The sequence below is a fragment of the Salvelinus namaycush genome, chromosome 29, assembly GCF_016432855.1.
Source record: "Salvelinus namaycush isolate Seneca chromosome 29, SaNama_1.0, whole genome shotgun sequence".
Classification (NCBI taxonomy): domain Eukaryota; kingdom Metazoa; phylum Chordata; class Actinopteri; order Salmoniformes; family Salmonidae; genus Salvelinus; species Salvelinus namaycush.
The window spans coordinates 4,441,487-4,467,375 of NC_052335.1; the positions used below are offsets into that span (position 1 = coordinate 4,441,487).

General features: G+C 41.8%; 1 protein-coding gene across 1 annotated transcript in view; it reads left to right on the forward strand.

Moving 5' to 3' along the window:
• LOC120024103 (ATPase family AAA domain-containing protein 2B-like) overlaps positions 1-25,889 on the forward strand; it is a 137,293-nt gene that overhangs the window by 69,407 nt on the left and 41,997 nt on the right. The window contains exons 23-24 of the mRNA XM_038968241.1: positions 14-136; positions 3,257-3,382. Coding sequence (XP_038824169.1) covers positions 14-136; positions 3,257-3,382 — 249 coding nt within the window. The remainder of the gene's footprint in view (positions 1-13; positions 137-3,256; positions 3,383-25,889) is intronic.

The following is a 25,889-nucleotide window of genomic DNA, read 5'->3' on the forward strand; positions in this document are numbered from 1 at the left end:
TCTCTCCCTCCAGATAAGATCATCCGCCACAGAGCGTGCAGTCTGAAGGACACGGCGCACGCCATGCTGGCCTCGGAGCTCGACCCAGAGTTCAACCGCATGTGTGAGGAAATCAAGGAGTCACGCAGGAAGAGGGGTGAGGAACACACACACACACGTTCCTTGCATGTAGGATTGCCAGAAAGTGTTGCTTTAGCTTAAGGCTCAGTGGCGGAAAAAGTACCCAACTGTCATACTTGAATAAAGTTAGATACTTTGACTTGAGTCATTTTCTATTAAAAGGTAAGTCACCCAGTGAAATTCTACTTGAGTTAAAGTATTTGGTTTAAAATATACTTGAGTATCAAAAGTATAAATCATTTCAAATTCCTTATGTTAAGCAAACCAGATGGCACCATTTTCTTGTTGTTATTTATTTACGGAAAGCCAGGGACACTCCAACACTCAGACATTTACAAACAAAGCGTGTGTGTTTAACGAGTCCGCCAGATCAGAGGCAGTAGGGATGACCAGGGATGTTTGGTTGATAAGTGCGTAAATTTGACAAGTACTTTTGGGTGTCAAGGAAAATGTATGGAGTAAAAAGTACAATATTTTCTTAAAGAATGTAGAAAAGTATAAGTAGTCAAAAATATAAATAGTAAAGTACAGATACCCAAAAAACGACTTTAGTACTTTAAAGTATTTTTACTTTACACCACTGCTAAGGCTGTGTACTATGCATTAACTTGTAATGTTCCACTAGTTTACAGTATGTTCGCCTGCTCCAGGGTGGTTGGTCAATACCTAACTAGACTCTAATGGGATCCAATGTTGATTTATTCATACAGTTGAAGTCGGAAGTTTACATACACCTTAGCCAAATACATTTAAACTCAGTTTTTCACAATTCCTGACATTTTAATTAGAGTAAAAATGTCCTGTCTTAGGTCAGTTAGGATCACCACTTTATTTTAAGAATGTGAAATGTCAGAATAATAGTAGTGAATTATTTCAGCTTTTATTTCTTTAATCACATTCCCAGTGGGTCAGAAGTTTACATACACTCAATTAGTATTTGGTAGCATTGCCTTTAAATTGTTTAACTTGGGTCAAACGTTTCAGGTAGCCTTCCACAAGCTTCCCACAATAAGTTGGGTGAATTTTGGTCCATTCCTCCTGACAGAGCTGGTGTAACTGAGTCAGGTTTGTAGGCCTCCTTGCTCGCACACGCTTTTTCAGTACTGCCCACAATGGGATTGAGGTCAGGGCTTTGTGATGGCCACTCCAATACCTTGACTTTGTTGTCCTTAAGCCCTTTTGCCACAACTTTGGAAGTATGCTTGGGGTCATTGTCCATTTGGAAGACCCATTTGCGACCAAGCTTTAACTTCCTGACTGATGTTGCTTCAATATATCCACATACTTTTCCCTTCCTCATGATGCCATCTATTTTGAATAGTGCACCAGTCCCTCCTGCAGCAAAGCACCACCACAACATGATGCTGCCACCCCCGTGCTTCACGGTTGGGATGGTGTCCTTCGGCTTGCAAGACTTCCCCTTTTTCCCCCAAACATAACGATGGTCATTATGGCCCAACAGTTCTATTTTTGTTTTATCAAACCAGAGGACATTTCTCCAAAAAGTACGATCTTTGTCCCCATGTGCATTTGCAAACCGTAGTCTGGCTTTTTTATGGCGGTTTTGGAGCAGTGGCTTCTTCCTTGCTGAGTGGCCTTTCAGGTTATGTCGATATAGGACTCGTTTTACTGTGGATATAGATACTTTTGTACCTGTTTCCTCCAGCATCTTCACAAGGTCCTTTGCTGCTGTTCTGGGATTGATTTGCACTTTTCGCACCAACGTACGTTAATCTCTAGGAGACGGCTGCGTCGTCCCATGGTGTTTATACTTGCGTCCTATTGTTTGTACAGATGAACATGGTACCTTCAGGCATTTGGAAATTGCTCCCAAGGATGAATCAGACTTGTGGTCTACAATTTTTTTCTGAGGTCTTGGCTGATTTCTTTTGATTTTCCCATGATGTCAAGCAACGAGGCACTGAGTTTGAAGGTAGGCGTTGAAATACATCGACAGGTACACCTCCAATTGACTCAAATGATGTCAATTAGCCTATCAGAAGCTTCTAATGCCATGACATCATTTTCTGGAATTTCCCAAGCTTTTTAAAGGCACAGGCAACTTAGTGTATGTAAACGTCTGACCCATTGGAATTGTGATACAGTGAAATAATCTGTCTGTAAACAATTGTTGGAAAAATGACTTGTCATGCACAAAGTAGATGTCCTAACCGACTTGACAAAACTATAGTTTGTTAACAAGACATTTGTGCAGTGGTTGAAAAACGAGTTTTAATGACTCCAACCTAAGTGTATGTAAACTTCTGACTTCAACTGTATGTAAGCTTGTATAGTCACAGAGAAAGACGATCACGCACAAACACACTTGTTAGTGTACACGCACAAGGAGAATGTAGATAGAGTATTGGTAGTAATAGGTACTTGGTTGTACAATATGTTCATACTTATGCATGTACATTCCGCTTGATTCTATACACAGAATCACCCACACACATGCAAACATACACATACAGGATCATGTGCAAATCTACACACACCACATATTTATCAATGAATAATCCTGTACGAACATGCATGCAGAACAGAAACACGCATGTGAGTATAACTGAGGTAAGCCGCTCTTGTGATGGAGGTGGAATGAGGAATTGGGGATGGAGGGAAAAGAGAGGATGGGTTGTGTGCAGGCTGATACACTCTGAGCACATAAGAGCTTTTTACTACCGTATTATTGAAACTGCTAAGGCTTAGTCTCCTGTCTTAGAAACACAGTCTCATCAAAGACTAGGGGTTTTCTAGGGTCACACACATCACTGCTGATTTCCTCCGTTTCACGGTGATGCGCACGCACACACAAAGCCGCCGCAAATTAATATTTTAGGAGCAGAAGTCAACTAGCTGAAAGGGAATACAGCAGTGAATATTTAATGTGCCAGTAGAGATGCTAAAGGTATCCATTTGTACTGTTCGATTGCCTGGTGTTGGGTTGCGTCAGCAAAACCTAATCTTGGCTGATATGGTTCTGCCCTGGAGTCGGGAAGAAGTGTGTGTGTGTGTGTGTGTGTGTGTCTGTGCGCTACGGGCTGACCTTGTAAAACAACACATTTCACTGCGCCTTTCTGGTGTATGTGACAATAAAAAACATATTTTTTTTATTGACCCTGTATGTTGTCTGCAGACCTCCAGATTCCGGATGTGCCTCCTGTCTCCCTGGCTGTCGTGGTAACCACCAGGAAGCCGGCTGGAGAGGAGAACGCTGGGAGCAGCACTCAGGGAGAGGCCGTCGACAAGCACCACTGCAGCAGTGAGTACCACACATACACAAGCATACTCATTTAACACACACACTGGGAGGCACGCACACACATGCTCAACTAACACTCACACCACGGTTGACTCACACCACGGTTGACTCACGTGAGACGTGTGACTCAACACGGCTGTCTGTGTGTGTAAGGTGTGGAGGTGTTCAGATCGGTGTTCAGATCATTTAGAACGAGGTCATTTAGCTGATTACAGATCCACCCTCCCACAAATCAGCAGCCTCACCGTGTTAGCTCAACACACGCGCACAGTGGGCAGCCACGTTAGAGAGACTAGTCTTCTCTCCTGTGTCTACGTCGTCCCAGCGCTGTGTGGAGCGTGACCACGCCACATAGCAATTACCTGCTCCCACCACCAGGTGCACACGGCGAGTGGGGAGGGCCAGGGAGGGCGGGGGGGGGGGGGCAGACAGACCAGATCATTACCTGCCTGTACTACTGACAACCTGAAGGGAGTGTCGGTGTTATTGGAGGATACCTGAGGTTGTTGCCTGTACCACTGAGTTTGTCTGTCTGAATGAATGAAGATTTTTACAACTCTGTGATTTAAATCTTCTGCTGTATTTGAATCCTGGTTCAGCCTAGTTACCTGGTGTCCCCTCCCAGTTTAGGCCGACTTGTAAGATTTGTCTAAACGTATTGTTTCAGAATCTGTTGGGTTACAATAACCACTAATAACGTAAATAACAAATAAAGCCACCACACGATTACAGTATAGGCACTACTGGACTAGATCTTACTCCATACTCTGTTCTGCCACAGCATGGCGCTTGTCTATCTGGAGACCTGTAATTGGCCTCCTGCTGTGTGTGTTAACCAGAGTTTTGGCCCAGGGAGAAGTAGGCCTTGACTAGAGCCTTTTTTACTTTCAATATTTTGTGTGTGTCTTAGCTTCTAGCTTGCTGTTAATTATCTGTCGATCTAGGAGGCGAGAAGCGATGCTGGATTTATTGTACACCACTTTGCCTTAACACAATTCAGGGTTTACAGTGTGGACTTGGATTGATCTGTTGAAGTCATTTTTTCCCTTTGTGTGTGACTTATAGGCCTAAGAGTATAAACTGTAAGTACAGTACATAGTATAAACACAACCAGCTTCAGTTACAGTGGATCAATCTTTGACCTCTGTCAAACCTGTAGAATTGTTTGTCATCACGTTTGTTTCCAATAATGCAAGGCCTTTCAAGTGATTGACTAAATGCATGTAGGAGTCAAGGAGATTCTTTTCTTCCTTTTTAATCAAAATACTTCAAGCTCTCTCTTTATTCTGTGGGTGTATTCAACACAATCAGCTACAACCACATCTGACCTCAGTCAATCCTCTAACAATGTTTACATTGTTACATTTGCTATTAGTAACCCAAGGGGTTTTAAGTGGTTGTGATTATGAAGTTCATGTAGAAGTAGTCAAGTATATTATGTTCCTCTTCTGTTTACCCTGTCTGACCAATCCAAGGAGGTTAAATTGGCGAATTGTCTCCCCCGTTAGTGTCTCCCCTTTTTATCTCAGGAGCCAAAGCAAAGTGTTGCACATGTCAGTCACTAATTCACTGTGTCCCACAACTTATCACCACGCTCCAGAACTTAATTAATTAGCTCGGGTAATTCATTATTTCATCATCGGCAACCAATTTTCACCTGGAGCACTTTGGTGACATGTCCAATTAATTGATCAGGGGGAATCAATTAGGTGTTGAGATAGATATGACAGAATCTTGCACACACTGCCCCCCTTTGGGAAGAGAGAGACTGCTGCTGATGAAGTTGTCTCTAGGCAGAAAAACATAACTGGCCTTGAATCAGTGTCTAGGGGCAACTCCATCAGCAAAGGTTACGATTGGGTGAGGGTAAACCAGAGTGAATTTGGGTGAACTTCTACCCAGGGCCTTCAGTTAGCTCTATTTCCTATAGCACTGTGTGGTAGCCCCATGTGATTTTGGCCGAAAGTTGTGCACTATTGAGGAATCTGGGACCGAGCTCCAGTTCAGAGCCATTAGGCTACCTGTTTAGTTTGGGCCAAATATTGTACTAGGCTATGTGGGGAAATATGGAGTTATTTGAGCCCCATAACCTATCTGTTTAGGCTGTGCCAGCCCAGGCCCCTCCTGGGTTTATAGTGAGGGCACTGCCAGGAGGATGTGGAGGAGAGGTCGACCACTGTACCTTCCCCTCATCCATAATTCACTCTCCTGTGTTCCCATTCATACGCCTCAAGTTTCTACAAACCATGTGAGCTGACTGTCTTTAACTTGGGAATACTTGGCTATTTGTGTAGGTACCTTGTAAATCCTGCATGTTCATGTTAACACAATTAGCTGTAGCTCTGCCGCTCAGTTTGCCATTATAGCAGTTCTTGTAAAATGTCCTGCATTAGCGCTAGGCTTATATTTAGAGAGCTTTGTTAGTTGTGTCCCCCCCCCCCCCCCCCCAGACATTCAGCTTTATTATGTTGACTGTCAATGTTATCCATGATTGGAAAGGAGAGCCCATCAGCTGTTTTTTTTCTTCTTTGAGTAATATTCCAAGAACTGCCGACATAAGTCAAGGAGAACACTCTACCGGCATGATATAACAATGCTGTCACAATGACATTTGACATTTGAGTCATTTAGCAGACATTCTTATCCAGAGTGACATACAGTTGGTGCATTCATCTTAAGATGACTAGGTGGGACAACCACATATCTCCGGCATAGAAAGTACATTTTTCCTCAATGACATAGTTGTTAGTAGTCAGAGCTGGGTGGTGGGGAGGGTCGAGTGCAACAGCTGGTTAAGTGTTTCAAATAAATGAATAGTAAAAATCTTACGTTGGGTTTCAGATGTTTCTTAGCTTCAGGGGGAAGCTGATTCCACCATTGGGGTGCCAGGACAGAGAAGAGCTGTTTTCACAATTCTGTAGGTTGTAAAATGGCGTGCAATAAGGCCTGTATAGAGTTGTTCGAGCTAATGCGTTTTTCCCTTGGGAGACCAGTATGGGAAAAAGTATGAAAATGTAAGCACTCACTCACTACTTACTGTAAGTCACTCTGTTTAAGAGCATCTGCTAAATTACTCTAAATGTAAACATGTATGTACTACAGGTTAGTCAATATGGCGCCCAAAGCAATAGCCCACTGGAAGCTGAATGTCTTCCTGCCTGTTGGCTCTTTCACGTTCTGCCTCAGTCCACTCACACCTTAGTGGAAGCAACCATCCTTTTATCTCCTCTCTCTCCACCCTTTTTCTCACTCTCCCCTGCCAGCCAAATCATCAGAAGTTCTTGATGAGAAGAGACATTTATTTTTATTTTTTTATAAGTAAACACTTCTTCTTGACGACATGGGTGGTTGAATAGACCATGACCTGGATATGTGCTATGGAACAACAGGGGAAGTAGATGCATGCACACACATGGTGTTTCTATTGTGTGTATTCAGAGATTCTTCAATACACACTGAGAACAAAACTATCTCCCTCTTTCCTTTCTGTTGAATGCCAAGGATGTGTCCTCTTCAAGCTCGTATAGTGTCACTGTCTGGACAAGCATTGAACTGGCCAAGTAAAGACTTCCATTGTTGGCGCTCACGGTTGTGTTCAGTATGCATGCAACAGAAAACTAAGAGAGCTCACTGGAGAGCCGCAGGCCCATGTGCGTGTGGACACTGAGGTAGTGTGTGTGCTCATCCAGGCATGCTGTACCCCAGCTGCTGCTACCTAAGAAACAAAACCAGCTGACCCACATCCCCTCGTGGGCAACACAGACACCGCATGGACTCATGTTAAGGAGCACACAAATGAGTCTAAGGAAACTAAACGTATTAGGATACAGGTAAAGTCATATGATGGGAACAGTCTAACAATTCATTTCTGAGGTCAGTCCTAACTGTTTTTGACTCTTCTCCATAAGAGCGTAAGCTTTGATTGGGTAAAGTATTGTAGCAAATTAGAGTACATTCTTCTGTTGAATAAAGGAACAGTCCAAGACCAGTAGGTAATGATCAGGCCCTTTCACATTCAGTTTCCCCCTCAGTCAGTGGAACACGCCAACTAGAATGTTTCATAGAGCAGAGAGGACGTTCCCAGCTCTACAGACCCACCAGGTATCAGACTAGACACTATTAGCATAGCAAAGATAATTAAATGACCACAACTTTTTCAAACTGAAACTTTCAGTGCTTGTTAGTACAGCAATATGGATGCTCCTTATGGTACCAGACCGTAGCTGTGAAATGAGTTTGAAGTAAGAAATAGTCAACGCGTTACACTTTCTGATGTCTGTGCTTTTTTTTTTTTTACATAACTGTTATACCTAGTCTATCGAATAGTTTTAGTTTAAATTACTTTGGGAAGAGTAGGGAAGGGTTACAAGCTTCGCCGTTGATCGACGTGCATGCATGTGAAAGAGCGGAGTCTTTTGGGGGGGGGGGGGCAGCGCACACTTTTGTCCACACTTTTGTCCACATCGTCACTGCGTTTCACCCAGAGAGGAAGTCCGCCTTGTGTATTCTGTATCCACTAGGGGGCTTGGGAAGCCAGAGTAGCTAACCAAGCAAGAGGATCCGAGACACTCTGACTGTAGCTAGCGATGGCTTTTGAACTTCTGGATCCGGTGTTATGTGCCTTTTTGTCTGGTGTTCTGTGCTTTTCAACTCTACCTTTTTTTAAGGATTTAACTAGCCGAGGAAGTAAACATGTCTCTGAATTGCAATTGCTACAGGTTGAACTGCTAGAACTTGAATGGCTCTTAGTACTCAGGAGAATAAAAAATTACCCCTGAACACTACAAGAGGGGACGATGGAGAATACATGTCTCTTGTACAACAACCTATACGAAGCATTAACAAGGAAAGACATTTTCAATACTTCCGATTGTCCCAAAGACTACCATAATGAGTCACTTCAATCCTTGGGGTGTTTGTCATATTTTTTAGGCTCAAGACTTTTACATAATCTACATGACCATGTATAACCTTGTGGTACATGGGTGAGAATGACTGACTGTCCATCTGTAGATAATAAGGACAGACACCCCCCTCCCTCCAAGACATTAACCCAATTTACATATCGCATGTACAAACGAGTACAATTTTGACTGATTTCAGAACAGTAATATTTTCTGCTGAAAGTACAAATAACCAGATATTTATTTACGATCACGAGAAGGTATCACGAGGGAAATAGTGCAATAAAACAAAAAAAATCCTGCAATATAAAAACAATACTGCAATGTAAAACACAATATTAAAAACAATACTGCAGTGTAAAACACAATATTAAAAACAATACTGCAGTGTAAAACACAATATTAAAAACAATACTGCAGTGTAAAACACAATATTAAAGACAATACTGCAGTGTAAAACACAATATTAAAGACAATACTGCAATGTAAAACACAATATTAAAGACAATACTGCAATGTAAAACACAATATTAAAGACAATACTGCAATGTAAAACACAATATTAAAGACAATACTGCAGTGTAAAACACAATATTAAAGACAATACTGCAGTGTAAAACACAATATTAAAGACAATACTGCAGTGTAAAACACAATATTAAAGACAATACTGCAGTGTAAAACACAATATTAAAGACAATACTGCAGTGTAAAACACAATATTAAAGACAATACTGCAGTGTAAAACAAAACGTGCATTAAAAGACTGTGCTCTCAAGTGTGTTGAAAGGGGAAATAGGATAAGAAAACACAAAGTAAACACCAGTAAATTACCCACCCCCTTAATTAACATGTGAACGACAAAATAAGCCAATAAACAGTATATTACCCAACATCAGTACTAATGTGTTCAGCGCACAATACTCAATTTTGGCGTGAGACAGAGGGCTCTGTCTGAGTGGAGACATGGTACTGATCAATGTTCCTGTGAAAGTCATAGTTACATAGTTACAAACGGGAGATATTGATCAGGAGGAATAGACGTCATCCATGGTACCATGGCGTCGTAGAAGGCCTTTGCTGGATGTTGCCGTTTCTTTAACTCATCCATCCACTGCACAATGTCAGTGACCCTAACGATCCTCCGCTGTCTTCCTCTTCCTGCCACTGGAGCTGGGTTGGGGAGATAGGACGGAGGTTGATGGAGTTGCAGGGCAGAGAGTGAGGGTGCTCCTGGATGGTGCATTGGGTGTTGGGGAGAGGGTCTGGGAAGGTGATGAACCACCTGTAGATGGGCCCTCTGGGCTCAGCGCCATCTCGGGCTGTCCAAAACACCATCCCCATCTTGCAATTTCAAGCAGATGGCGAATACATTTCAAGCAATCTTAAAACATCTCCATGGGCTCCTTTGAGTTAAAATACTCACTCAAGAGAACTGATTTCATAAACATAAATCTGATTTACCACACACCGCAGTCTGTTTTCAGATCTTTGAACTAGCCCTGCTAATCATTAAGATAACAGCACAGGATATTTCCCACTCACAATTTCTCACATTGAGAAAAGAGCTGAACTCACATGTTCTATCTAGGTCTGCTAAACATAAGATCACAAACACACACAATGTACAAAAGGAGTCGGCTGCATGACGAGTACATACCGTATCTGAAATTTGTGTGTTGACGATGTTTCGCGTAAACATGAAGCCAATCCAGTTGTCGGACAATCGGCTGGACACACACACACTGGCAACAGCCCCACTCCTAGTCTCTCTCACCCTTTTCAGATTGCGAACTTACCGGCCCCGAATCTTTCCATGTTTCTTTGATATCAGTATCGGTGTTCACATTGATATCTTGATATCTTCCTCCAGCGGTTGTCTTTTGCGTGCTTGTCCGAATACAACCGCATCGAAGGGTTGTAGAGGTTCTCGTATTCTCATCAGCCCACAGACTCTCCTCAACTGGACAGAGACCTAGACATCATTGCTCGTAGCAAATCTCTAAAGAAAAGAACAAACCACGGATGGTTGCAAGTAGTAGAAGCAAAGTAGCAGCACGTTCCCCATTTGTTTCTGTGTTTATACCAGAAGGGATACCGGAAAAGATGTGATGGAGACACAGGGGTGGGACTTCCGTTGCAAAACTCACTCAATACTGCCCCCTCAAGTCTTCGCAAGGAATGATATGTTGCGTCTCAATTTCCAGGTAGCAAAAAACCTTTGCAACACTGCGTTACGCTCCGTACCTTCCATTTCTGTAGCGTGTGAATTTACCTTAAGCCTTTGTAGGGGCCCTATAAAATGTGTTGCGGATGGAATCACGAAATCCAGACATGAAAACGGAGTTCAACCATATTCAAAAATCTATTGAACTTAGTAGGAAATCAATTAAATGTATTGAATAAGACATGAACGAAATGCATCGGTCAGTTGTATTTTCCTACAGCTTTCTGAAACGGCACAGGAATGCCCCAGTCTGTGTGTGCGCTGTGCATGTGTTTTTTCACATTGTGTAGCCATTAGCAATGATGCTGATGATAACCGTTTTCATGGAGAGATGGAAAGGCTTTCCCAAAAACCTTCTCAATTAAATGTTAAGTACAAAGTACCCTGACCCTACATGGCAGAATGATATTAGGATTATTTGCATCAATCCAGTGGCCATTTTGTTTGGCAAACTCTGGAGTCACATTTGCGTAACAAACATTGCTAACCAAACAACGGTCTCTTCCTGGTACACAGTTTAATTAAAGTGTAACTACTCCCAAAAATCTAAATTCCTTACATTTTTCCCAGACCTCAGAAGTGGTCTAGCATACTGATGTGGTTAAAGCATTGCTGTGGATTGAAAAACATGGGGAAAAACAAAAACCTGGAAAAATCAAAACTGAGAAAACAGATTTAGAATTTTAGGACCCATATAGGTATAAAAAATATTTGAAACATTGAATATGGCCTTAATGCTATTAGCCCATAGAAACAGAATGTGGTCATGTTTGAGAGTCTCAGCTTTTTATGGTGGGGTCATATTAGTTTCTACCTCAAACCATTCGGATGCTACATTCGTTTTTGTGACAAGATCTGTTCGGATTTGGGATGCCGGCGCCAGCGACCAACGAGTCCCGTGAAGCTTGTGGGTGTCGTACAGTAAACAATTTCTAGCCCAAGCGTTTTTTTGAGAAGGCCGATTTTCAGAATGTCTCTGGGTTTGACAAACAGCTGTAGCTCTGCCACCTTCCGCTGTAGCTCTGCCACCTTCCACTGCAGAGACGAAAGGCCGACATCGTAGGGTGCGTTGGATTGAGATGCAGCCCATGCAAAAACCAGAAGTTTCTACCTTAATAAACAGACAGACTTTGATGGCAATTTTTGTATTATGCTAATGACATTTATGCGCGGGTGTGGACAGCAACTCTAGGGGGCTGACACTCCATGTGGAAAAACTGGAACAGAAGGTTTCATCTGAATCTCCCCCAGTACCTAATATCCCTCTTATTTTATATTATTTGAAAATGGAAGTCGCAAGAAGCATTTGGCCCCATCTGAAACTGTTAAGTCTTCATGTCATTAGATCTGGACCTAGAGATTTAGTCACAGCTGTGTTACCCATTGGCCACACAAACATACACACCCTGTGGTGCTAGCTAATGAAATCCCCCCAAGCCATCCAGCGATGAGCTCTCAGCATAAGCTGCCATTTTGTGTGCACAGATGCCTGCTGGAACATTGTGGCACCAAGCGGGAAATTAATGTAAAATCCACTCTGATGCCTTTTCTCTTCCCTTTGTTTTAGGGTGCAGATGAGCTCTGACAAGTGTGAATAGATCTCTCTGAGGACGAGTCTCTCTCTCTCGTGCTGTCTCGCTCGCTGTCTCTGTGTGTGTGTTTGTGTGTTTTAATTCCGCTCACGCAGCCCTAGTCGTTTGTCTTCCGGACATGTGTTAAGTGTACACTTCCACTCTGCCAAAGTTGGTCGTTGTCCTCCAGAGTTTAATATCGCCGGTGTTATTGACATGCCATGCAGATAGTTGCAGATGGATATCATAGTAAATGACTGAATACCCTTTATGTCAAACAGGCCTGGAAGAGTTGCGTTTTGTTGATTGAGCATCTCTGGTTGACGCCTGCTTGCATGTCCAATGAGTCGGACTACTGTGTTGTTGCCAGGGGAAGTGGGGTTTGAATGGAGCAATATAAAGTGTACTTCTGATGGTTAAGGCCATCTACATGACATTTGAGTCATTTAACAGATGCTCCTATCCAGAGGGTCTTTGAGTTGTGGGTTTGATTACTACTTTGGTTTTGATGTGCTGAATGTTACTTAACAACTTCTTATGGCTGCAGTCCCGTTAACGGGATCGATATGACAACAGCCAGTCGAAGTGCAGGGCGCCAAATTAAAAAAACAGATCTCATAATTAAAATTCCTCAGACATTCATGTGTCTTATATCATTTTAAAGGTAATCTTGTTGTTAATCCCACCAACGTGTCCGATTTCAAATAGGCTTTTCAGCGAAAGCACTACAAACGATTGTTAGGTCACCACAAAACCACAGCCATTTTTTCCAGCTAAAGATAGCTTTCACAAAAACCAGAATAGAGATAAAATTAATCACTAACCTTCGATTATTTTCATCAGATGACACTCATAGGACTTCATGTTACACAATACATGCATGTTTTGTTTGATTAAGTTCATATTTATATCAAAAAATCTGAGTTTACATTGAGGCGTTAGATTCACTAGTTGCAAAAGCTTCAAGTGACTTTGCATAGCCACATCATTTCAACAGAAATACTCAACATAAATATAAATAATAATACAAGTAATACACACAGAATTATAGATATACCTCTCCTTAATGCAACCGCTGTGTCAGGTCAAAAAAACTTTACGGAAATATAAACCATGCAATAATCTGAGACGGAGCTCAGATGATTAGCCAAATTAGCCACCATGTTGGACTCAACAGAAACCAGAAAATACATGAAAAATGTTTCCTTACCTTTGATGAATTCATCAGAATGCAGTCCTAGGAATACCAGGTCCACAATAAATGCTTGATTTGTTCGTTCATGTCCATTATTTATGTCAAATTAGCTACTTTCAAATTGTTTACCAAATACCCTAACCAAAGTCTCAAAGCGCGACCACTATAACGTGACGAAATGTCCAAACATTCCGTTAGTCGGTAGAAACATGGCAAACGATGTACTGAATCAATCTGTAATGTTGTTAACATACATCTTGAATAACGTTCCAACCAGAGAATTAAATCGACTTCAATTGAGAGATGGAACGGAGCTGCCTCTCACGTGAACGCGCGTGTTGAATGCATGGTCACCTCATGGCACCTCATACTAAATTCTGTCTCCTTCGACCCCCCTTCACATTAGACTCATCAGACTTAGTTCTATTGACTGTTGACATCTAGTGGAAGCCGTAGGAAGTGAAAACCCATCCATATATCTGTATTTTGAATAAGAGCTTGGTTGAAAATATGGCACCCCCAGAAAAAAATCCAAACAGGAAGTGGAACTTCTCAGGTTTTTGCCTGCCATATGAGTTCTGTTAATCTCACAGACTTAATTCAAACAGGTTTATAAACTTTAGAGTGTTTTCTATCCAATACTAATAATAATATGCATATATTAGCAACTGAGACTGAGGAGCTGGCCGTTTACAATGGGCACCTTTCATCCAAGCTACTCAATACTGCCCCTTCAGCCATAAGAAGTTAAGACTAAATATGTTACCTGTAAGTGTGCTATGATACCAACTAAGGTGAGACGTATGCTTGTTGCTATAGTACGGTTTAAGCGTCAACTTTTGTTGATGTCCAAGCATAACACTGTGCATTGGAGTTAGTTTTCATTTCTACTAATCAAGCAATGCAGAGTACGATGGCTCTAGTGATCTAGGCATTATTCATTTTTCGTTCCGTATCCTTGACTCTTGACAGACTGAATTTATGCAATTTAGAGCGTTTAGACTCTCCACTACGTTTTTAATTTTTTTCAGATAATCTATCTGATCTATCAAAGCGGCTGTATGGCCAGGCAGGTTGAATGGCATATTTATTGTTTGGGGAAGTGTTTGTGGGTTTAGGGAAATCTCAACCACCCCAAATTACATTCCAGGGGTGTCACGGTCGACAGCAGACTGGCGGTGGGTTTTCAATAAGTATGTCTCTTCACTGCCATTCTAATTATGCATAAATAAACACACACACTCACACACAGCTCTGGGCATTTACTTTCATTGTTTTCCTGTAATGCAGTCAGTCATGTCTGGCACAAGGGACATTCATCATAGACGTTCACTTATGTTCAAGAACCGTAATAGATGTTCTTAGGGACCTAGCCAGTTACCCAATTCCTGCACACCTCAGAAGATTGTCCACCTGTACTAAGAATCTTTGTGCTGGTGTTGCTCTCATATCTGCTAATTGATCAGGATGGTTGCTTAGACATTATGTGCGAGACCAGTTGGAAAGTGTTTATTTTTACAAAAGTATGTGGACACCTGCTTGTCAAACATCTCATACCAAAATCATGGGTATTAATATGGAGTTGGTCCCCCCTTTTGCTGTTATAACAGCCTCCACTCTTCTGCTCGGCCATGGAAACCCGTTTCGTGAAGCTCCCGACAAACGGTTCGTGTGCTGACGTTGCTTCCAGAGACAGTTTGGAACTCTGTAGTGAGTGTTGCAAGTGCCTACCACTTCGCGGCTGAGCCATTGTTGCACCTAGACGTTTCCACTTCACAATAACACCACTCACAGTTGACCGGGGCAGCAATTTGATGTTGTAAAGGTGGCATTCTATGACGATGCCACGTTAAGTCACTGAGCTCTTCAGTAAGGCCATTCTATTGCCAGTGTTTGTCTATGGAGATTGCTGTGTGCTCGATTTTATACGGGTGTGGCTGTCCACCTACTTTTGTATAGATAGTGTATTTTAACCAAAACATTTTGGAAGTCTTTAGATGCAGAAGTTTCCCTCGGTTCGGCTTTGCCCACCAATTTGCTAATAGATGATCCCAAGTGGTATGTCACCCCGTTATCATCATCTGGTAAGTCGTCAGGCCTTTGATCCATTAAAGCAGGCTTATGGAAGCAGCTAAACACTGCCGGTCTCTAAAAGTGACTTGAATCCGATCATCATCATCATATCTCCATCATCTGATCAGTCATGCCTGATTTGTTATAATTCTTCTGTCTATGAAAGCAGCTAAAAACAACTTAACCGCTACACACATGCTGCATTGTTATTGTCATATGAGTTACCATTGAGTAAGAATATGAGAATATAAGTCTGATTTCTTATTGATGTGGCTGTCTGGAATGTTTGTCCTCCATCTATTTCTCTCTGGCTTCCCCAGTCTGAATAATTAACTAGCTAATGTCTCTGCGTTCCTCCAAGCATATTCATTATCCTAACCCCAGACGCGCTAGCGGTGTGAACGTTTAAACTTCAAAAAGTTTAAATGAAGTTGAATCGTTATGTTAAAATAAATCCCTAACCAAAATTAAAATCACTGTGCAGTTACCACAAAACTACCAGTAACGGGTCTCAATCATGATCATCAAAGGGGGGGGAATCAGAAAATAGGCCTACCTAATGCAACAATGCTGTAACGTTAAGAGGGGACTTGCATCTTTCTAAATATTTGCCACAGATATAAAGCGCTCCTCACGTTGTCTGATTACAGAGATGGTCTCATCTCCTTCGCTTCTTCTGTTCTGTGTGCACTGTGCACCTTCCCACTCACACATACACCAAGCCCCTCACCCTGCCACTCACAACAACAAAGACGAAAGATCACTTCTTCCTCTGACAACAAGCTGTTTCAACTCGCTATTTGTGATTTGGTCCAACAGAATCAGTCGATTCCCCTTCTAACGGTTGCCTTATGTCTCAACTCCCAAAATGTAGAACAGAGCACACCATACTAAAACGCGAGTGTCAATGAACATTGTGGAAAATGAAGGCTCAGTTTCTGTCTCGCGCTGTATTGTGGTACCACTAGCAGCATTTTAGCCACATACTGTTATGTGCTAGCTGTCTAGTCTGTGTTTTTATAATTGCACAGTGAGCATAAAAATATGCATTTATATAAGGAATTGGCAACTCATTCTCATTCTGAGAAATGAGCATCTTATTATCCATGTAGGCCACTTGATTTCAGCATCTAAACAAAGTGAACAGGCTGTTCAAACAGTTGAAGACAGACAGGAGGGTGTTTTCATAACAGTTCAAAGGTTCTGCCTTTTTAGCAAGCAAGTAGATCCAAGTTGGCTGTACTTTAAATTGAAAGATTAGCTGGCTACTCACTAGCACGTGGGCTTGCGCTTTAGAGATTGTTTGGGACCTGTCTTCATTTTCTATAAATCCTGCTCCCCAGAAGTTTGTGGATGTGGATTGTTTATGGTTAAATGTGTAACAAAAAGGGCATTTTCACACATTTGAAAGCCAGATCAATGATTATTGCAAAAAAGGGTTAACTATTTTGATAAAACAATTACATTATTTGTGGGTGTTATGGTTGTGGTTTTCATTAGAAAAGGGGATGTAGGGAGAACAACTGATCACCTGGCTAGACTTGTTTTTGTTGTGAGTCACCAATGCATTTAACAAATGAAAGCAACACAAGAGGAAGAGGAAGGCCCTAAAAGTTATCAGACTCCAGCCTCCCAAGTCATAGACCGTTCTCTCTGCCACAGTAAGAAAGTGATACCGATGCACCAAGTCTTGAACCAACAGGACCCTGAACAACTTCTTCCCCTAAGCCATAAGATTGCTAACTAGTTAACCAAATATCTGCATTGACCCTTTTTGCATTAACTCTTTTGACTCGTCAACAATGCTGCTGCTACTGTTGTCTATCCTGTTGCCTAGTCACTTTACCCCTACCTATATGTACAAATCTACCTCAATTACTTCGTACCCCTGCACATCGACTCTACTGGTACCCCGTGTACAGTTGAAGACGGAAGTCATTAAAACTTAGTTTTTAAACCACGCCACAAAGTTCTTGTTAACAATCTATAGTTTTGGCAAGTCGGTTAGGACATCTACTTTGTGCATGACACAAGTAATTTTTCCAACAATTGTTTACAGACAGAGTGAATTATAAGTGAAATAATCTATCTCAATTCCAGTGGGTCAGAAGTTTACATACACTTAGTTGACTGTGCCTTTTAAACAGCTTGGAAAATTCCAGAAAATGTCATGGCGTTAGAAGCTTCTGATAGGCAAATTTACATAATTTGAGTCAAGACCGGAGACGGCCACAAAACAGATGCCTAAGCCTACTCTGACTGCGGTACAAGTTATTTACCCCCTAGCGGTCATACCACTACATTCTCGTTTTAATGAACCCCCCCAAAATGGCAGTTTTTAAACTTTCTTTTTTAGTTTTGTCACTTCCCTAACACACACTGTGGCTCCCTGGCTGTTTGGATGGGCGCATTAAGGGACATGAGTCACATTAAGCCATTGAAAGAACAGGAGAGCAGACCGGCGCCTTTTAATTATATTAAATTACTGCTGGAGCAGCACTCAAGGCTACCCGCTGTATCTGCATTAGTGAGGAGGAAAGATCCATTTACTCAGACGCGGAAAACATCGCCCACCTAACAACTCATTACACCAGTCATCTGTAGTTCTAGAATAAACCAGACATCATGTAATTTACTGGTGTACCTGTCTGTCTTGCTCTGTCTCTCTTGCTCTGTGTGTGCTCGTGTCAATATGAGTGGCTGCACTGCATCTTCCCTGTAATGTTGCGTGACTGACAGATCCTTGTTATAGCAGGGCAGAATGTTCCATACCACACACACCCACGCGTGTAAGGAGAGTGTCCCTATGAGGAATAAGGCTGAGAGCGTTTTAATACTTTTATGAGAGCGCTCTGTCTTTGCTCCCCATAAGAACAGAATCATCACGCCACAGCGTTTTATCACAGACAAGTGGCTGGTAGTCTAGCAGTTAAGAGCGTTGTGCCAGTAACCGAAAAGTTGCTGGTTCGAATCCCCGAGCCATCTGTCTGTGCACTTAACAATAGTTGAGCTTCTGCTAAATGACTAAAATGTAGAGTGTATGAGCCCTGTTGCATAAGACACTAAACTCTTTAAGAGAGTAACCAATCCATAGCCTTCTTTGTAAATTTACCCCATCGTCCTTAGAGAAATGAGAAACTGTGTTTTGCCCTGTGCCCTTGCCTCCTGTAGTATCCGCGCTACCAGTAGAAACAGATTGACTCAGGTAAATATGCACACTAGCATACCACTTGACCTAATGTTTTATTATTTGTTATGGCATCCCTTAAAGTCTGTTACATCTCAGTTATTCTCGATCAAACCAACAGAGATTTTACTTCGGTTGTAGTTATGAACATTATATTGTTTTCCACCCACTGTTATCAAAGGAAAGACAGGTCTCCTTATCAGAAATGCTGCTTGATGATTAGTGTTGTGTGGGGACTTACTGTGAGACTACTCGATGCTGAATGAAAAATAACAATTTCACCAGCTTTAGATCCTCTTTAGTCTTGGAAACCCAGAACTAAAATCTTGCGTAATTGTAATCTTTTCCCATATATTTGGGATGACATACTAAAGAGACTAGTGAAGTCTCCACCCCTCTAAATGGAAACTCTCCAAAGCCCCTCCACTTCCAAGAACTTTCCACTTGAAATAATTGCATGAAATCCCCGCCCCCACTTTAAGCATTACCTTCTCGCAATCCTGATAAGACAAAACAATCAGTGATGGAAAACAAAAGCACCAGAACTGCTGTTGCTCGTTAGTCGTCACATCCCATAGTCTTTTGAAAGACATTACGATACCATTTATGTTATGTCGTCTGTCCATAAGAGGTTAGATCCTCATCAAGGCGGCTTTTGGTACTTAAATTGTATCTATTCTCAGTCTATTTTGTTTGCTAAATGTTTTTTTTACCCATCTCACTTTGAAGTTTAAAAGTCTCTCCTTCGCCCTTCTCCTACATCTTCTCACCTTCCAAAACAAAGCACCACCTGTCGGCTTTTCCGGGAATCCGGATTTAGGAATTAACTGGAAAACTTTCTGGGAATGTCATACTACAGTCTCTCATCCCGAGACACAATGGCTATAGTGAGCTGTTAGCTTTAGTCTCTGCTGTGGAAATCCCCATTTGTTCCACAGTATTTAACTCCCAGTTCCTCGCTGCAGAGCCACACTCAGCACAACCGCTTTCTGAGGAGAATGGGAGCTTGTCGTGTTTTAAGACTAAAGGTATAAATGTAGGTAGCGCACAACAGCCTCTCCTATCATATACCCTCACTGAGCTGGATGAAATGTGATGTTATTTCATGTGGTCTTTGTACTTACAACTGTGTTCATCTTATGTCTTTATGGCGTTAATGTACTTCAAACAGGGTTAGAGAACTGCCCACAAAGGCAACAAAGGTAATCAGAAAACGGTTTTCCTGGAGCATCAACAACCGAACTGAGCCGACTTACATTTCGGCCTGTAGAATCTTAATAGCCGTGTGTGTGTGTTTCCGCTGTGAGCCTCCCAGTGTATGATAGATACCACAATGCTCAGGTCATCTAGCATCCAGCCTGATCTCTATCAGTCCTATCACTTCTCTGCCTCATATTTCTGTTTGGGGGTAACACTGACCTTCTCCTTCAAGGGCAGTCATGGCTGACCATCCTGGGTGGCTAGAATTACTCAGACAGCGCTGTTGACTGTGTGTCATTTTTTCCATATATAGACATACCCTATGTGTTTTAATAAAATCAACTATATATGCGCTGCGCTTGTCTGATGGTTTAAGCACACTTTTTGATTAAATAAGACTTAAATGACTTGAGGGAGCCAGAGATCAAGATAACCTGACCATCCTCCTCACGCTCTTACTGGCTTTTGCTGATTCTGGCTTTACTTTCCTGAAGTTGCTGACAATGGGCTACACAAGGAGTCATGTGGTATGCCCAATTGATCTTACCATTTATACCAATCTGCTTGGCAGTTATGGTTTTCATATGGACATTGTTGTGAAACAGTTTCATTTAATTTATAATAACGCCTTCGACTCTAGCGACTCCTTTTGGCGGGCCGGGCGCGTCTTGGGTTAAGTGTGCGGGTGTTAAGAAGCGCTGTTTGGCAGATCATGTTTCTGAGGACGCATGACTCGACCTTCGCCTCCCCAGAGCCCGTTGGGGTTGCAGCGATGAGACAAGATCGTAATTGGATCGCAATTGCCTATCACGAAATTGGGGAGAAAAAGCAGGTAAAATAAAGTACCAGTCAAAGTTTGGACACTTACTCATTTAAGGGTTTTTCTTTATTTTTACTATTTTCTACATTGCAAACTAATAGTTAAGACATCAAAACTATAAAATAACACATGGAATAATTTAGTAACCAAAGGTGTTAACCTCTCTGGGGCAGGTGGGACGCAATCGTCCCACCGGCCAATAGCCAGGGAAAATACAGAGCGCCATATTCAAATAAAATGATATAAAAATCAAACTTTCATTAAATCACATGTAGGATACCAAATTAAAGCTACACTCGTTGTGAATCCAGCCATGTCAGATTTCAAAAAGGCTTTTCGGCGAAAGCATAAGATGCTATTATCTGATGATAGCACAACAGTAAACAAAGAGAAGCATATTTCAACACTGCAAGCACGACACAAAACGCAGAAATAAAATATAAATCATGCCTTTGACGAAATTCTTTTGTTGGCACTCCAATATGTCCCATAAACATCACATGGTCCTTTTGTTTGATTAATTCCGTCGATATATATCCAAAATGTCAATTTATTTGGACCGTTTCATCCAGAAAAACACAGCTTCCAACTTTCTCCACTTCACTACAAAATGTATCAAAAGTTACATGTAAACTTTACCAAAACATTTCAAACTACTTTTGTAATACAACGTTAGGTGTTTTTAAACGTTAATAATCGATCAATTTGAAGACGGGATGATATGTGTTCAATACAAAAAGAAAACAAACTAACGCAACTTTTTCCGTAACGTGCCTCTCTCAAAAAATGTACTTCATGTGACCCTCATTTACGATAGCCCTACTTCTTCATTACACAAAGGAATAACCTCAACCGATTTCCAAGGACTGGTGACATCCAGTGGAAGCGGTAGGAACTGCAAGCAAGTCCATTAGTAATCTGGTGTCTCTAAGAAAACTCATTGAAAAGACAGTGACATCAAAAAAATAAAAATTCTGAATGGTTTGTCCTCAGGGTTTTGCCTGCTACATAAGTTCTGTTATTCTCACAGACATGATTCAAACAGTTTTAGAAACTTCAGAGTGTTTTCCATCCAAATCTACTAATAATATGCATATCTTATATTCTGGGGATGAGTAGCAGGCAGTTGAATTTTGGCATGCTATTTATCCGAAAGTGAAAATGCTGCCCCCTGCCCACAAGGAGGTAAACACATCAAAATATATTTTGAGATTCTTCAAAGTAGCCACCCTTTTCCTTGATGACCACTTTGCACACTCTTGGCGTTCTCTCAACCAGCTTTATGAGGAATGCTTTTCCAACAGTCTTGAAAAAGTTCCCACATATATGCTGAGCACTCACTTGTCGGCTGCTTTTCCTTCACTCTGCGTTCCAAACCATCTCAATTGGGGTGAGGTCAGGTGATTGTGGAGGCCAGGTCATTTAATGCAGCACTCCATCACTCTCCTTCTTGGTCAAATAGCCCTTACACAGCCTGGAGATGTGTTGGGTCATTGTCCTGTTGAAAAACAAATGATAGTCCGACTAAGCCCAAACCAGATGGGATGGTGTATCGCTGCAGAATGCTGTGGTAGCCATGCTGCTTGTGTGCCTTGAATTCGAAGTAAATCATTGTCACCAGCAAAGCACCCCCACTAGGGTTGCACATTTTCGGGAATATTCAGAGGTGGAAACTTTCCAATTAATGGGAATATATGCACATTTATATTAATACCATTTAAATGTAAATGTTTTTTGCATTGGATATATTTACCATATCATATGGATACAAACATAAACCTTTTACCTTATCATAAGTAGACATAATTACAAATGATTAAATCCTTCCAATAGAAATAAAAAACACAATTTAGTTACGAATTGAACTTTAATTGAGTTGTCTCTTCACATGGGATGATTTCACTGAACAACAAAAGAAAGGGAATATTGAACGATCCCCAATGAGCCATCGCATCTCCCAAAAACGTTTACAACATACATCTGTAAAATGATAGTCTAGAACTAAAGCTTTGGTTGTCTTCCTCTCAGGCTTCCGTGTCCCTGGACCTCCTCAACGCCCACCTCTTGAACATCAGACTGAGGCCTCATCTTCGCTGTCACTTTCCAACCTTGTTGAGGATGGCTCGTTGTCTGGCTCAAAAAGCCAAAAATTTGCCCGGATGGCCACCGATTTTTCAACCCTTGAATTTGTGTTTGTGTGTGTGTGTTCCCAAACAAGGACCAGTTGCACTCTGAGGTGGCTGATGTTGGTGGGATTTGGAGGATGATGGAGGCAACAAAGTCCCTTCCACTAGGTGGTCGATGAGACATGTTTGCACGACTGCCATATTACATCTCCGTACCAAAGTGGAAGTGTACTTCGCCATACTGCCAAGAACCTTGCCCTCTACCAGGCCAAGGTGGCGAGACACGGTAATGATGACACCATAGGCCTTGTTGATCTCTGCACCAGACAGGACGCTCTTGTCAGCGTATTTGGGGAACAACATGTACGCTGCAGCGTGTACGGGCTTCAGGCAGTTTTCACGCTTTTTGATGTATTTCAGAACTGCAGTTTCCTCTGCTTGGAAAAACAGTGAAGTTGGCAGGGCAGTACAGATTTATTCTCTTACATCTGCAAGCAGAGTCTGAACATCAGACAGGATGGCATTGTCTCCATCAATTCATGCAATGGCTACTGCTATAGGTTTCATGAGTTTCAGGCTGCTTACCACTCTCTCCAAAAATACATCATCCAGGAGGATACTCTTGATGGGACTGTCCATATCGGCAGACTGTGATATGGCCATTTCTTGGAGAGACTCCTTCCCCTCCAGGAGACTGTCAAACATGATGGCAACACCACCCCCAATGGGTGTTGCTGGGCAGATCAATGTGGTGCTCTTATTCTTCTCACTTTGCTTGGTGAGTTAGATTGCTAAAACTTGATGACCCTTTACATACCTAATAATTTCCTTGGCTCGCTTGTATCCATTGTTCTCAGTGCCATGATGTCCTTGAGGAGCAGATTCAATGCATGAGCAGCACAGCCAATGGGTGTGATGTGAGGGTAGGACTCCTTCATGTTCGCAGCATTGTCTGTCACCAGTGCAACTACCTTCTGTGGTCCAAGGTCCTTGATGACTGCCTTCAGCTCATCTGCAATGTAGAGACCGGTGTGTCTGTTGTCCCTTGTGTCTGCGCTCTTGTAGAATACTGGTTGAAGGGTGGAGATGTAGTTAATTATTCCTTGCCCACGAACATTCGACCATCAGAGATGATTGCAACAGTCTGCTTTCTCTATGATTTGCTTGACCTTCACTTGAACTCTGCATCCAGCAAATGAGTAGATAAAGCATGTCTGGGCGAAGAACATTCAGAAATCTCTTCCAATACACATGGCCTGTGAGCATCAGAGGTGACCCAGTTGCATACACAGCTCGAGCAAGACATTCATCAGCATTTCTCTGAGTACGTTCCTCCATTGAGTCAAAAAAACGCATTCTTCCAGGAGGAGATGAGCTGTTGCTATCGATAAGGTGTCTGATTCATCATTTTCACCTCAAATAGAGTAGAGGGACTGTTAGAGGTTGCTTGTTGTGAGCGCTGAGGGAACTTTATGCACTTGATCAGATGATTCTGCATCTTTGTTGCATTCTTCACATATGATTTGGCACAGTATTTGCAAATGTACACAGCTTTTCCTTCTACATTAGCTGCAGTGGAATGTCTCCACACATCAGATAGTGCCCTTGGCATTTTCCTGTTAAGATTAGAAAAAAATGAGTTAAAAAAACAAATACAATTCCATGTACAGATAAATAGTTAAGCAGTTAGATTAAACAACTCAATTGTAAGATAAATGTTTTAAAATGAAACATGTATGGAAACAGGTGAATTAACACTCCTCAGTTAGCAGGCTCAAGCAAGCTAAAACCCACATGGTAGCAAAAAGTAATTAGCAGAAATTGTTAACAAGTTAGAAATGATTTAAACACACTTTGCTATATGCTACTATTTACGAGCTAACAAAAAATCATGTCATATAAAATATATTCACCCCACCCAGTATTCTAATAAAAACTTACCAGAAAGCATGTAGTCCTTGGCTCAGACAGTGTAGTAGTGTGGGCTCAATAGCATCTCATTAGTGTGCAAGATCTTGAGAATCAGCTGTACATGTGATGGAAGAATGCACACTTTGCATGCAGAGGGTTGCAATTTCATTGAATTGGGGATAGTTGAACCAAAATATGGCACAAGACCTAGAACTGTCTTGTGTATCCCACAAAAAAGGTTCACTGTTATAAGCTAACTTTTTTTGATGAATTTAAGCAAAATTCCCCAAATTTCACTGCTTAACTTCGCATGGAAAATTTCCGGAATAAATCCGGAAATTTACCGGAATGTTTCCGAATCTTTGCAACCCTAACCCCCACATCATCACACCTCCTCCTCCATGCTTCACAGTGGGGACCACACATGCGGAGATCATCCATTCACCTACTCTGCGTCTCACAAAGACACAGCGGTTGGAAGCAAAATCTCAAATTTTGACTCATCAGACCAAAGGACAGATTTCCACCGGTCTAATGTCCATTGCTCGTGTTTCTTGGCCCAAGCAAGTCTCTTCTTATTATTGGTGTTCTTTAGTAGTGGTTTCTTTGCAGCAATTCGACCATGACGGCCTGATTCACGGTCTCCTCTGACGGTTGATGTTGATGATTCTGTTACTTGAACTCATTTATTTATTTATTTGGGCTTCAATTTCTGAGGCTGGTGGAGTGCTACATCAGATGACCTGTCCTCTGCAATCACCCGACCTCAACCCAATTGAGATGGTTTGGGATGAGATGGACCGATGAGGTAGCCAACAAGTGCTCAGCATATGTGGGAACTCCTTCAAGACTGTTGGAAAATAATTCAAGGTGAAGTTGGTTGAATGGCAAGATTGTGCAGGGCTGTCATCAAAGCAAAGGGTGGCTACTTTAAAAAATATAAAATATACAGTGGGTCAAAGTATTTAGTCAGCCACCAATTGTGCAAGTTCTCCCACTTAAAAAGATGAGAGGCCTGTAATTTTCATCATAGGTACACTTCAACTATGACAGACAAAATGAGGGGGAAAAATCCAGAAAATCACATTGTAGGATTTTTTATGAATTTATTTGCAAATTATGGTGGAAAATAAGTATTCGGTCAATAACAAAAGTTTCTCAATACTTTGTTATATACCCTTTGTTGGCAATGATCAGAGGTCAAACGTTTTCTGTAAGTCTTCACAAGGTTTTCACACACTGTTGCTGGTATTTTGGCCCATTCCTCCATGCAGATCTCCTCTAGAGCAGTGA